Below are 13,489 nucleotides of genomic sequence, written 5' to 3'. Positions count from 1 at the left end.
TTCCGAAACACCATGCAAGACGACGAGCAACATTGATAGATACTTAAAGCCCCAATATCGACTAGAACATCTGGCACCAACGTTTTCTTCTACAGAACGATCGCCTCTCGACCCATCAAAGCTCAAGCTCAGACTTGCCCTGGTGAGCTTCCACATCGACATCACGCTCCCACGCGCGTGGGGCGTGGGGCTTAACTCTCGTGATTGATTTGCCAGTTCCTCGTCTCTCTCCCACTCTCGCTCCACAAGTGCTGATGTCTTCCAGTTCGAGAATGCATGTCATGACAAACTTATTTCAGAATCGTTCACATGGAGAAGGCAGCAGGTCGTCAGTACATACGTAGCACACATCCGCCGCGCCGAAGCTTGTCTGAGGAGGGCTATTTGTGCTCTTTGAGGCACAGCCGGCTTCCCCTTGCGATCCAAGTGGACCGTGGTTCCTGGCGCAGAGTCTCATCGTTAGACCATTCGATGTTATGACGATTCGCTGAACTAAGAATAGTGTACTATCCCCCGCGTTGTTTGGATATCCTGACCGGCCGGTTCGATCAAAGCATGAGGAGTCGTCCGAGCTATTCTCCACTGAGGAGGCCAAAGTGCTCAGGTACATTGGAGCTATTGAGATGGTGGGAAGGACTATTAACAAGAGCCACGCCCTTTGAGACGATTCTTGTTGCAGCTTGTAAACCATATATTCCCCGTCCATCCGCTTCTATCAAGCATCAAATTTCCACCTGAAGCCATACTTTGTTTGTTAAATCTGTGTTTGCATTGCAATGCCTTCCATCACAACGGCTTCAGCTACCCCTCAAAGGGTGAAGCCGACGACAGCCAAGCCATCGTCAGCTTTGCCCAGTATTATTGATATCCGTGGTGAACATGTCGAAATCAACCTGAAAGACCAAATTGCTTCCATGTTTAACCCTGACGAGGGCCCAAGGAAGCTTCCAACCCTTCTTTTGTACAACGAGAAGGGGCTACAAATATTCGAGGACGTATGTTGATTCTGTTGAAAGATCCCCCTTGCTGTTACTCATACTACTCCAGATCACGTATCTGGATGAGTATTACTTGACAAACTATGAGATTGAGATCCTGAAGAAGTCCTCTGCAGAGATCGCCAGTCAGATCCCTGAGGGCTCCATGGTGATTGAGCTGGGAAGCGGGTTGGTCAATTTCCCCATGATTTGAGACATCAACTAATTATGAGAAAGAAACCTCCGCAAGGTCTGTCTCCTTCTACAGGCGTTCGAAGAGCTTAGAAAGCCCATTCAGTATTTTGCTCTCGACTTATCTCTCAAAGAGCTTGAACGCACCCTGGCTCAGGTTCCTGACTTCAAATATGTTTCGTGCCACGGCCTTCATGGTACCTACGATGATGGGAGGGAATGGCTCAAGCATCCTTCTCTCACGAGCCGCTCAAAGTGCATTATCCACCTCGGCTCCAGTATTGGTGCGTCTACACCGGTCGTTCAAGTTTCAATGTGCTAACGTGAGAATTACAGGCAACTTCTCCCGAGACGGCGCAGCTGATTTCTTAGGAGGGTTTGCAGAAGTACTCACACCATCTGATTCCATGATCGTTGCTGTAGACTCTTGCAGCAACCCGGCACAGGTCTAGTAAGTCAACGATGTTGCTTGTTGTAATCAATACTAACATCCGTATAGTCATGCATACAACGGTACGTTGCAATTCAGCGCTGAGCACACAACTCGATATTAATGCCGCAGTTCTCTAATACAGACTCCAAGGGGGTAACCCATCAGTAAGCTGATTGGTTCTGTCTGGTTGACTGGAAACTGACATCATGTAGATTCATTCTGAATGGTCTTCGAAACGCCAATGAGATCCTTGGTGAAGAGGCCTTCAACACGGATGAGTGGAAGGTCATCGGTGAGTATGTCTATGACGTTGAAGGTGGACGACACCAGGCCTTCCTTTCTCCCACCCGGCCAACAGATGCTCTCGGATCGAGAGTTTTGCCTCATGAGCGCATAGAGATCGAACAAAGCCTCAAATATTCCGAGGAAGAGAAGGACAGGCTCTGGAAACTTGCAGGCTTGACCGAGATGGGTCAATGGAGCCGGGGAGATGAGTATGGTAGGTCACATTCTCTTATGATACATGTCCCACCCAAAACACGCGATCAGAGGCCTTTCGGGTCATGCATCCCCGGATTACCCCGCGAATCGTACCAAAGGAGGGTTTCCCTTTCCAGCTGAGCCAGCAGCATGAGGCCAAGCTCGGGAAGGGACCCATATGACGTGGGGGTACATGCTCCAAGCTGAAGTTATATCGAGAATACAGGGAATCTGATGACACGAGACTAACAATTGTTTAGGCCTCCATTTTCTGCAAAAGTCCAGTATGCCGTTCAGCCTGATCCCTTCCCTCTACGCCGCAGAACCACTGCCAACAGTCCAAGACTGGAAAGCACTTTGGCAAGCATGGGATGTAGTAACCAAGGATATGATGCCGGATGAGGAGCTCCAGGAGAAGCCAATCAAGCTGCGAAATGCATGCATTTTCTACCTTGGCCATATCCCGACCTTCCTCGATATCCAGTTGACAAAAACCACTGGCAATGCCCCGACTGAGCCTGCAGCCTACTACTCAATCTTTGAGCGAGGTATTGATCCTGATGTGGACAATCCTGAGCACTGCCATACTCACTCTGAAATTCCCGATGAATGGCCATCAGTTCAAGAGATCATGACCTACCAAGACAGGGTCAGATCTCGTCTTCAGAACCTGTACAAAAATGGCCAAGACAAGATTCCTCGAGACATTGGCCGAGCTATATGGGTTGGTTTTGAGCATGAGTTGATGCATATCGAGACTCTGCTCTATATGATGCTCCAAAGTGACAGAACACTTCCACCTCCGCATACGGTACAGCCTGATTTTGCAAAACTGGCTCAGCAAGCACATGAGTCTAGGGTTCCTAACCAATGGTTTGATATACCTGAGCAAACCATCATTCTGGGGATGGATGATCCCGAGGATAGTACTGATAATTCGCGCCATTTTGGCTGGTAAGTCTGAAGCGGTATGCTTAAGGGTAACCCGTAACTAACTTTATTGAACAGGGATAACGAAAAGCCTGCGCGACAGACAAAAGTCCATGCCTTCCAAGCTCAGGGCAGAGCTATCACCAATGAAGAGGTATGTCCAATTCGTCTTCGAGGTGTCCTCTAGCCCTAACCAAAGTCACAGTATGCCCAATATTTGTACAACTCCAAGATCAAACATATCCCAGCCTCATGGTCTTCCATTCCAAACGCTCACACAAATGGCGCCACTAACGGCAGCCAAACTAATGGAAATTCGAATGGCTACTCTAATGGAAATGGCCACCACGCAAGCCAGGTCCCGGATTCATTCATCCAGGATAAGTTTGTCAGGACGGTCTATGGTCTAATTCCTCTCAAGTACGCTCTTGACTGGCCTGTCTTTGCTTCTTACGACGAACTCGCTGGCTGTGCAGCATGGATGGGCGGCCGTATTCCAACTTTCGAAGAAGCTAAGAGCATTTATGCGCACGTCAACAAGCAGAAGAGAGCCGAGGCCGAGGGCACCTTATCAAAGACGGTCCCTGCAGTCAATGGGTAAGTCCATCAAAATCGTTTACTATTTCAAGGCTAATAAGTGACAGTCACCTTGTCAACGACGGCGTTGAAGAGACCCCGCCATCCAGCACCTCCGCTTTGGTCAAGGATGGCTCTTCTGAGCTTTTCTTTGACCTTACGGAAGCCAACGTTGGTTTCCGTCACTGGCATCCTATGCCAGTAACCTCCCGAGGCAACAAGCTTGCGGGTCAGTCAGAGATGGGCGGCGTCTGGGAATGGACGAGCTCGCCACTTGAGCGACATGAGGGTTTTGAGCCCATGTCGCTCTATCCTCTCTACACGACTGACTTCTTTGATGGCAAGCATAACATTGTCTTGGGTGGTTCGTGGGCCACACACCCACGCATTGCAGGTCGAGCTAGTTTCGTCAACTGGTATCAGAGGAACTATCCCTACGCATGGGTGGGAGCCAGATTGGTCCGAGATGTTTAGGCATCGACCATAGCATTTGTTGCTTTATATACGAATAGTTTCATATTATAAACGAGCCGTTGGGATGGATTGTGAACTGCCGGAGTTTGATCATTTACATAGGCCGAGATTGCCATAAGAGGAGTCTGAAGGAGGACGGTCACTCCCTGAGAAAGCAAATGTATTATCATGCCCCATCTCTATTTACTCCTATGTTTTGAACTCCATACCGAAACCAGCTACTCTGTGATGATAGCAAATGTTGTCTCTCGCAATGTCGTGACTTTCGGATCAACCGTTATGTGTATCCGTTCCAATTTAAGGGTGACACTTGTGAAATTAGCCATGCATGCTAAGGAGCTTTCTCCTGTCCCAAAACCGTCATGAGCTCATATTTCGTGATGTCTCTTGATAGTAGCGCAATCGTCCCAAAGAGTGAGGCGCTGAATGAAAACACACCATTCTGACTCTTACATTAGAATGGGCGCGGGGCTGCGAGTGCTTTGACTGTTTCTCTCAACCGTTGAGACTACCATAGATATCGAGAAGCTGCTCAAACACATAGCCAGGAAGCTTAATCCCATTCTCTGTGATGAGTTTTGAAATGAGGTCAGGGGGCTGTTTAACTTGTTAGCAACTTGATCGATGGCTATAATTTGGGGACCACATACAGTAAAGTCGACAGCGTCGACTATATCCTTACTCTTGTTATCAACACTGAAGTCCAGGATTTCCTGCTTAAAGCCAATATCCCGTTGATCCATGACAAATTTGCGCGCAAACTTGTGTGTCTCGGCAGCAACGTAAAACGGGAGACCAGCTTGAGCAGCCAGCTTAGAAAGCTGAAGAGTACCCATTCGAGAGATGATACCGCCGTTGGATGTGACAGCTTCAGCGCCCACAATCACCATATCGACCTGGCGCAGAAGACCCATGACATAGGCCACTGAAGCCTCTGCGATTTCGGCAACAGGAATACCCTTTGAGCGAAGCTCGCGCACTATGCGATCACTCTCTTCAACGCGGGTTTCCTCTCGCACGTAGATAACCTTGAACTTGGCTGCACCGAGGTTCTGCACCGCACGCTCCAGAATACCAACAACTGATCGCGAGGCACCGTGTGTGAGAATACATTGGCCCTCATGAATCAGCCTCCATCCTGAGTCTGCAATGCCTTCTCGCGCGGCATTAGCACGCTGGGCAAATAGGCGACCGTTTCGGAGAAGATGTTGCCTCACGGCCTCAAAGCTGCCATCCTGTTGACGGAGAGACGAGACGAGGTACTGAAGAAAGAGATCTGTTCCGGCAGAAAGGGGTACGGGGTTCGCAACGGAGGCTTTGAGACGATCGGAGTGCGCTTTGACTGTGTCGAGGATCTCGAAAACGGTGGTGGAAGGGTGGGCGTTGAGAAGAGCGATTAGGGACTCGATGGCGGCGACGGGCTTGGTAAGGTATGGGTCTGAGGCGAGAAGTCCGCGGTAAGTTTCGACGATACTGGCAGACTGTTAGAGGAGTGGGAAACGGATGGGTTTGGAGACGGACTCGAAATCTGAGGTTGAAGAAGCTTGAGGTTGCTCAGCCGGGGTAGCGGCTTGGATAAGTTAGCAGGGAGACAGGTATTCGCAGTAGAGAGTAGCTGACCTGTTGTGTCGACTGTAGCCATGATAGAGAGTACGCAAGATATCGGGGAGTAGGTATTTGGAGTTGAGATGATACTGTTCCCAACCCTGGGATCTTTAGACGGGAATTTTCGAAGGGTTTGGTGAGTCAATCAATCTCCATGTCGGAGCTGGTTTGGCGGGGTGAAGTGGGGAGCGGGGCCGAAAGTGACGGCACTGCTTAATTACAGGTCGTTTACAGTTGAGGTCCCCTGTAGTCGCGCCACCTCAGATGATCGAGAAGCGTAGGTAGCTCTGATGTGCAGTAGCAAGCAGCCTTCTCGATGGAAACAGATCAAATTCAGGCGGCTCAGATCGAAATATAGTGTTAGTTTCGTCTGGAAATAAGGTCAGCCACTTGCGTTGCATCGTTCAGTAACGTGCTGTAACCTGTTGATATCGAGAGGTCGCCACTGAGTTGACTACCCTGCAGCAGAACCCCGAACAAAAGTGCCCCGCGCTGCCCCTCCACCGCTTCCGATCTCTACACCCCTCTCTCCGTCTTCACTCCAGACCTCTATAGCTTTTGATCTTTGACTTTTATTCGCTTCCACTGCAACAACTCAATTCACTTAAGGACCAGCATCTACTAGTCACAAACGATAAACATAGCTAAGAATGGAGCTCCTCGATCCCGCCACAGGCGCTGCCCTCCCCAACGACGCCATCCAGCGCATTCTCTTCGTCGCCAACGCCGTCCACGTCTATAACATTCCTCCTCTTACCTCTACAAAGGGCTACTCTGCCAGCACATGGACCGCCGAACCCCAGCGCCATATCTTTACTGCCCGCCTGCGCGTCGTCGAGACAGCCTACGAATCCGAGTCGTCAACCAACAAGCTCAAAGTCGATGCCGTGCTGGAGGATGCTTCATCAGGCCAACTGTTCGCCGCAGCGCCTTATACCGCTCCCGGTGTTGTTGAGCCGGTCCTCGATAGCAGCCGATTCTTTGCAGTGACGGTGCGCGATCCCCAGGGTAGAAAGGCTATCCTGGGTATTGGTTTCGAGGAGAGAAGCGAGGCGTTTGATCTGAGCATTGCGCTTCAGGAGGCGCGAAAGGCGCTAGGCTGGGAGGGCGAACAGAGCAAACCGGCTGCGACGAAGGAGAAGGAGGAGCATAGGGATTACAGTCTCAAAGATGGCGAGACTATCACTGTGAGCTTTGGCGGATCAAAGTTCGGCAGACGCAAACAACAAGATAGCTCATTTGGCTCAGGAGCCGGAGGTGACCTTCAGTCATTTGCGCTACCACCACCACCTGCTGGACCAAGCTCTTCAGGCGGGTTCTCATTACCACCTCCACCAAGTGCAAACTCTGTAAAGCAGCAGAAGCAATCAGCTAAGGATCTTGGATTTGACGACGGACAGTTTGGAGAGTTTGCTTAAGGATTTCACGGATAATTGGTGCATCAGCGATATGATTTGAAAAAGAAAACAAACAGTATATACACTAAGACGTGCTAAACTTTGAACGCCAAATTGATGCTACCAATGGTAAGTGACATGATGATAACTTGATATTATGGATCGACATGTATGATCATTCCGTGGTTTTGTATGATGCTTGAAAAATCAACACACTATCCGGCAACGCCTTTCAATTGTGCACCGATGAGCCTAAACCTCAGGCCAAGCATTATGAAGACAGGGAAGACTAAGCCTCCTCTCCCTAAGCGCAACAAACCGCTCCTCACTCAACTCTTCTCCAAGTTCAGAACCATAGTCCTTCTCCTGAACGAAGGGCGCAACAACATCAGTTGGAGTTACTGGGGTGGTCTCGGACTCAGCGCTATCGCAGCTAGATTCAAGACCAAATATATCCTCTGCGGTCTCGTCGACAGTTTCCAGACCGTACGGCGTCGGCTCCTGTTGAATATATGGTGGTTCATAGGCCTGCTGCGCATCGCCGAAGTAGCCCATAGGGGCAAAGTGCTCAGAATTGCCGCTCAGAGGCGTCAAAGGAGTGGTGAAGCCGTAGGAAACGGGACTGAAGCAGACGGATGATGCGACACTAGGGCTTTCGACAGTCCATGTTTTTGCCCAAGTCTCTCGGCTCCTGATTTCAACAAAGAGTTCACCCAGGCGGGAGAAGATAGCCTTCTCCTGTTCAGCGGCCTGGTTGGCCTTAGACTTTAGCAGAGCTAGCTGTTTTCTCAGCCTTCGCCGACCATTGTCACCAACAAGGCTGCGAAGCTGCGCTTCCACGGTGCCATACTGTGTCATGAGTTCTGTAGCCCGGCAAGCCTGCTGTTGAAGACATGAAATAAGATATGCTCGATCTATATAAAGATCTTCAAAAGGCCTAGGCGAAAAGATAAGACGAGAGTTGGCATAGGGCTGTTGATTAACACTCTCTGGTGTAGGACGGCTTTTGGAGCTGGAAGATCGTCGACGTCTCCTTCGTGAAGAAGAACTGCAAACCGACGGTGTGTCTGGGTGTGGTGTATCTGGAAGGGATTGAGGTGAAAGTGGGAGGATAGGGCATGCTTGTAGCTTGGGGATAGCAATATTTAGCTCCTCGGGGGGTGGAGTGATTCTTGCATCCATTGGTGGTAGCTGTACCATGCTATGAGCTTTTGTAAAAGTCGTATTCATCTTGATAGATTTGAATTTTTGTTAATGATAGTAGGAAAGAAGGAATGTTCTCTCTGAGAGAAACAGCATCCATCATTACTAGATATTCATATCTCTCATCCTCCATTTCCTCTCCACCGTGGACAAAGACCGCTGTGAGGAGGGCTACACTGTACGTGATGGGTCTGTTCGCTTTGTCGCTGTGTTCGCCTCAACAAAGCGAAACAGCGAGTTCCGGCGCTTGACCTAGTGATTCTTTAAAAGAAAGTTCTTCTAGTGACAGTCGTTGGTTATTCTGATGGATCCGTGCCTGGTGGCCACACCTAAAAGAGTCACCAACGTAAGCCGTCAATAAGACTGGTCAGTCTTGGCTTTTGGAGGTTGTTCGGTTGGCAGTCAGGAACATGAAGGAGAGGTCGTAGGGTCTAGAACATCAGGTCATCTGGTTTGCCTTCGTTCCACGTAGTTGAATAAGGTAGCCAAGCCAATTGCTTGTTCGGACCAGGAGGTGGCGTTGTTAGTCCCCGTTGTTGGCTTAGATTGACAGCCTCATAGCAAGGTTTGATTCATTTGCAGTGCAGCCCAACAGTCAAATGAGAGGCGACTTGCTTCTCATCAGATTGCAAACCCATCGTGGCCCGGTGGGTCGTTGAACCGCCATAGCCCAGCCTCTTCTGCGGCTTTCCTGACTGAGGAGACTTCCTGGGCATTGACAGCTCGGTTGATGTCTGCGTATCGGACCTCCTGCTTTTCTTCTTTGCCGTCTGACTTTGCTCGCTTTGGTTTGCCGACATGGGCGTCTGGGTGATACTGCTCCATGATGTTGATAAAGCAATCTGTAGAGACTTCATTTGCGAGGAACTTCATGATTTCGGCTCCTTCGTCCTGTTTGCCTGGCATAACAAGATGGCGAATCAGCAAGCCCTTTTTTGCTATCCCGTCCCCGGTGAAGCACAGGTCACCGACCTGAGCGTGCATCACCTTAATGCTCTCTCTGGCTGTTGCAGCGTAATCATCGGCCTTCAGTAGCCTTTTAGAGGTGCTTGGCTTCCACACCTTGAAGTCAGCAAGGTAGATATCGACCAATCCATCCATCAGCTGCAGGGATGCAAGAGAGTCAAAGCTTGATGTGTTGTAAACGATGGGAACTGTCAGACCGTGGTCCCTAGCATGGAGGATACTCAACGCCACCTGCGGGACAACATGCTCAGGCGTAACAATATTGATATTGTGTACTTTGCCAACTTCCTGTAGCTTGATGTACCAGTCACCTAATTCCTCAGGGGTCAGGTCCATTCCGTTTCGTTGATGTGCGATATCGTAATTCTGGCAAAAGATGCACCGCATATTACATCCGCTCATGAAGACGGAACCACTACCATTGTGCCCTTGAATGCACGGTTCTGTATGATTTTAGTCAGAGGTTGAATAGAAGAACATGATACATAGCTAACAGAGAGCTAATGAGCTGAGATGCAAGGGAGTATCAGGTACAGCGAGCCGAGAGCAAAGCGCAATGGGCAGCAGATTGACTGACCTTCACCAAAGTGGGGAGCGATTGTATTGACTTTCGCCTTCTCTCCGATGAGGCACATGCCTGTCTTCTCGTACCTGTTTACGCCACATTCTCTTGGACATAGATTACAATTGCGAAGGTGAGCATACGCCAATGAACGCTTCTTGGCTGCGTCGCGGGAACTGAGTGTCATGTATCGCGGAACATAGTCGTCAAGGAGGAACGGGGGAGCAAGATGAAGAGAGCGATTGAGTATCTTGGAAGCTATGAAGGTGGTTTTGGGAGCATTAACAACCCATCGCCTTGACAATGACAACATCATGGCTGATATCGTGTATTGATGATCATGGTGACAATTGGTTCATCTTGATTGGTGTTGAGGGAGGTTGCATTTATATATGGCTTAGTCATCGCTTCTCCAGATGATGGAAGGGCAGTCACGAATGAGCAATCTTTCGGTTATCTCCCGAACCAGTTCCAAGAGAAGGTGGTTCTATGCACTTTTATCCTGAATAAAGTACCTTAGGCAACATCGAGGATGTTTCGCACTTGTTATTTGCTCTAGGTCTCTAGGAGCAGCGTCTTGAGCCAAGTGATTACCCTACAACTAACGGGAGACAATAAATGAATCAAATGGCCACGAGAAACTTGAAACGCAGGAATATCTACTCTGGAGGAGTACGTAAAGCTCTCAGGGTTTTTCTCCAAGTGTAAAATATCTGAGCTTTCTTGTTGGGTGAGGACCCCAAGTTTGTCATTGTTCAAGCGCTAGGATCTCGACTTTGCCAACTGTCTAAACATGGAGATCTCATCAGAAAATAATTCAGTGTAAACCAGCCGAAAATGCTGAGCTGTGCAACCAGAAAGTAGAATCTCCAAAGGCCAAAGAAAAATGAGGAATGTGAATGCCTTGGTATACCGGCGAGTTTAGCATGGGCATGAGTACTAGTTCTATCCCCAATACAGAGATCATGACACTGCGATCCCACCTTATTATTTGTAGACATACACGAGGGATGAAAGAAGGATTTGGCCCCGTTTAGGACTTCTCCCCTGTTAGAACTTCCATCCTATTTCTTAGAGATAAGATCTGAATGAGTTCCATCTGGTGGTTGTCTGCCAGTGGCAGATCCCCATAATGATTGGAGTGTTGGAAATACCTGTATTCACAAGCTGGGTTTGTTTGTTTACTCTTCCATTTCGAATGAGGTGGCGAGTTTACCGAAGAGCAACTCCTCGCAGCATCTCGAACATTGCCTCGGCTCACTCAACATCTTCTCGTAATCAGGTCGCCTGAAATGCTTTTCGGAAACTTCTGGTTGGCCTTTCTGGTCCTTTTCTTTCTTCCCTTAGCTGAAGGCCTTCATGTAACCCCAGACATTTCAGATGAACAGCTGCGTAATGTCTACGACTACATCATCGTTGGAGGTGGTACCGCTGGTCTAACCATAGCCAATCGCCTCTCCGAAAACCCAGCAGGTACTTGATGCCCATCGACTTGACGAGCCTCACTGATGGTGCTTGTAGTTTCGGTCCTGGTTCTCGAAGCTGGTCCTTTGTACGTCTCTCGCAACCCACCAGATCTAAACTGACAAATCGCATTCCAGGGACGACGCGAGAAATCTTTCGATTCCTGGAGGCCTTCTTCCTGTCCCAGGCACGATCGGGTCAGGTGGATGGCAAAAATACCAATGGGGGCTGACCACTGAGCCCCAGACCTATCTCAACAATCAGAGTGTGGGAATACCACAGGGAAAGGCTGTTGGTGGCAGTTCCATCCTCAATGGCCTCTGTTGGTCCAGAGGCTCAGTGTCTGATTATGACGGCTGGGAAAAATTGGGCAACAAGGGTTGGTCTTGGGATGACCTACTTCCTTACTTCAAAAAGGTAGGTGTGTAACCAACCTTTGAGAACGAGGCTGATTTGTGGTAGTCTGAGACGTTCACCTTCAATGTTGAGCCTCATGATGCCCAGGAACTTCACATAGTTCCTCAATCAGCTGCGCATGGACACAATGGCTCAGTGCACGTCTCCTACCCTCAGTACTTCTATGACCAATCATGTAAGTCCTGTACACTGCCAAAGCTTTGCGTGTACTGACCAGAGAACAGCCAACGTTCTCGACGGCTTTGCTGAGCTTGGTCTACCCATAATTGGTGATGTGAACAATGGGACAGCCGCAGGGGCCATGATCCTCCCCTCAAGCATGCATCCTGATAACCAGACGAGGTTCGATGCTAGAGAAGCTCACTTTGACTCGGCATCTTTGAGGTACAATTTGCACGTTGCAACCAACCAGACTGTCACCCAACTTGTTTTGGATAGCAATGGTGCACACAACTCGAGTCAGAGAGTTATGGGAGTCGAGGTACGATCAGGTGATACAAAAGATGAGGTGGTCACTAATCCAGATTACAGTTTGCTCCAAACAACAAGTCCAAAGCGAGATCAGTTTCTTGTACCCGAGAGGTGATTGTTTCGGCTGGTGCGATCTTCACTCCCACTCTACTTCAGGTATCGGGAATTGGGCCGTCAGATGTACTCAAGTCACTCGACATTTCGGTCAAGATTGACCTTCCTGGCGTTGGATATAATCTTCAGGATCATCCCATGGTTTACGCCAACTATTACTGTAAGTACCTGACTTCAATCAGATGTCGGATACTGATGGTCTAGACCGCAATGAATCATATTTCACTAGTGGTGAGATAACCGACGACGTGTATGATGAAGTTGCCGAGGCCTATATACGGAACAGAACAGGTGAGTTCACATTGATGAAATAGATACCAGTTTCTGACAAGTTCAGGTCCTTGGACAGCACCTCTCATAAACACGGTTGCATTCCCGAGTCTTCGATCTGCAACAGACGACTGGAAACAGTCCATGAACAAGAGTTTGGGGGATAATTTTCCCTCAAATATCCCCAACTCTGTGAAGAAGGGCTACGAAGTCCAGAAAAAGATTCTACAAGATCAAATACTCAGCAATGATACAGGAATCTTTGAGACCATGGCCAACTCGTAGGGGCAGTTGACTGTCGCTGCTCAAAAGACCTTCTCCCGCGGCACCGTCCGTCCCTCATCATCTTCAATCTTCGATCTGCCAAAACTGGACCCACGATACTGCTCCGACCTGATAGATTGCGAGATTATTGTTCTTGGTCTCCAAATGAACACGAAGCTGATCCAAACCAACGCCATGAAAGAACTCATGCCTGAAGCGGAATCGGCGTTTGACACTACAGATCATGAGACGCTGATGAAGCATGTCATGGAAAAGATCACGACAGAGAGACATCCTTCAGGAACAGCAGCAATGATGCCTATTGAACTGGGAGGAGTTGTTGACCCTGAGCTCATGGTGTATGGCACATGTAACTTGCGTATTGCTGATGCTAGTATCATGCCCCTGATTCCATCAGCCCATCTACAAGCTAGTGTCTATGCCATTGCTGAGAAGGCAAGATTCCAATAGTTAATGGAGACGAACTAATACTGACCACTGAAGCAGGCAGCAGACATGATTAAATCAGCCAAACCAGATTGTCGTATTGGAGAACGGCTTCCTTTCCCTCCCAGGTCGCAACCAACCACATGATAATATCCTCATACTTGGATAGCACATAGAGATCAAATCAATAAAGATTTTGGTATTCTAGTTATCAGGGATATATTCTTCACATCAGACCTGAGGCCTT

General features: G+C 48.9%; 6 protein-coding genes across 6 annotated transcripts; 3 read left to right on the top strand and 3 right to left on the bottom strand.

Annotated features, from left to right (window-relative positions):
- Positions 1-776: 776 nt before the first annotated feature.
- FMAN_10182 (uncharacterized protein) lies at positions 777-4,062 on the top strand (the record flags this gene model as incomplete). Its single annotated transcript, XM_041820828.1, has 11 exons — positions 777-995; positions 1,048-1,166; positions 1,215-1,453; positions 1,506-1,620; positions 1,669-1,682; positions 1,745-1,766; positions 1,815-2,101; positions 2,343-3,036; positions 3,091-3,166; positions 3,218-3,609; positions 3,657-4,062. 11 exons carry the CDS (start codon positions 777-779, stop codon positions 4,060-4,062), a joined length of 2,583 nt encoding a protein of 860 aa, XP_041686669.1.
- Positions 4,063-4,557: 495 nt separating this feature from the next.
- FMAN_10181 (uncharacterized protein) lies at positions 4,558-5,704 on the bottom strand (the record flags this gene model as incomplete). The annotated part of the gene is made up of 4 exons (XM_041820827.1): positions 4,558-4,659; positions 4,713-5,535; positions 5,584-5,632; positions 5,683-5,704. The coding sequence occupies 4 exons, from the start codon at positions 5,702-5,704 to the stop codon at positions 4,558-4,560; spliced, it is 996 nt and encodes a 331-aa protein (XP_041686668.1).
- Positions 5,705-6,317: 613 nt separating this feature from the next.
- On the top strand, positions 6,318-7,085 carry FMAN_10180 (uncharacterized protein; the record flags this gene model as incomplete). Its single annotated transcript, XM_041820826.1, has 1 exon — positions 6,318-7,085. One exon carries the CDS (start codon positions 6,318-6,320, stop codon positions 7,083-7,085), a length of 768 nt encoding a protein of 255 aa, XP_041686667.1.
- A 231-nt stretch (positions 7,086-7,316) lies between these two features.
- FMAN_10179 (uncharacterized protein) lies at positions 7,317-8,294 on the bottom strand (the record flags this gene model as incomplete). Its single annotated transcript, XM_041820825.1, has 1 exon — positions 7,317-8,294. The coding sequence occupies one exon, from the start codon at positions 8,292-8,294 to the stop codon at positions 7,317-7,319; it is 978 nt and encodes a 325-aa protein (XP_041686666.1).
- A 594-nt stretch (positions 8,295-8,888) lies between these two features.
- FMAN_10178 (putative pyruvate formate lyase activating enzyme) lies at positions 8,889-10,108 on the bottom strand (the record flags this gene model as incomplete). Its single annotated transcript, XM_041820824.1, has 2 exons — positions 8,889-9,676; positions 9,811-10,108. 2 exons carry the CDS (start codon positions 10,106-10,108, stop codon positions 8,889-8,891), a joined length of 1,086 nt encoding a protein of 361 aa, XP_041686665.1.
- A 979-nt stretch (positions 10,109-11,087) lies between these two features.
- Positions 11,088-13,389, top strand: FMAN_10177 (uncharacterized protein; the record flags this gene model as incomplete). The annotated part of the gene is made up of 10 exons (XM_041820821.1): positions 11,088-11,268; positions 11,317-11,347; positions 11,397-11,676; positions 11,728-11,851; positions 11,901-12,157; positions 12,208-12,421; positions 12,466-12,552; positions 12,599-12,741; positions 12,823-13,251; positions 13,303-13,389. The coding sequence occupies 10 exons, from the start codon at positions 11,088-11,090 to the stop codon at positions 13,387-13,389; spliced, it is 1,833 nt and encodes a 610-aa protein (XP_041686664.1).
- Positions 13,390-13,489: the final 100 nt, after the last annotated feature.

Source organism: Fusarium mangiferae (assembly GCF_900044065.1).
Source record: "Fusarium mangiferae strain MRC7560 genome assembly, contig: FMAN_scaffold011, whole genome shotgun sequence".
Classification (NCBI taxonomy): Eukaryota; Fungi; Ascomycota; class Sordariomycetes; order Hypocreales; family Nectriaceae; genus Fusarium; species Fusarium mangiferae.
The sequence above is the reverse complement of the archived record's forward strand: the minus strand, read 5'-3'. Positions and strand labels throughout refer to the sequence as shown.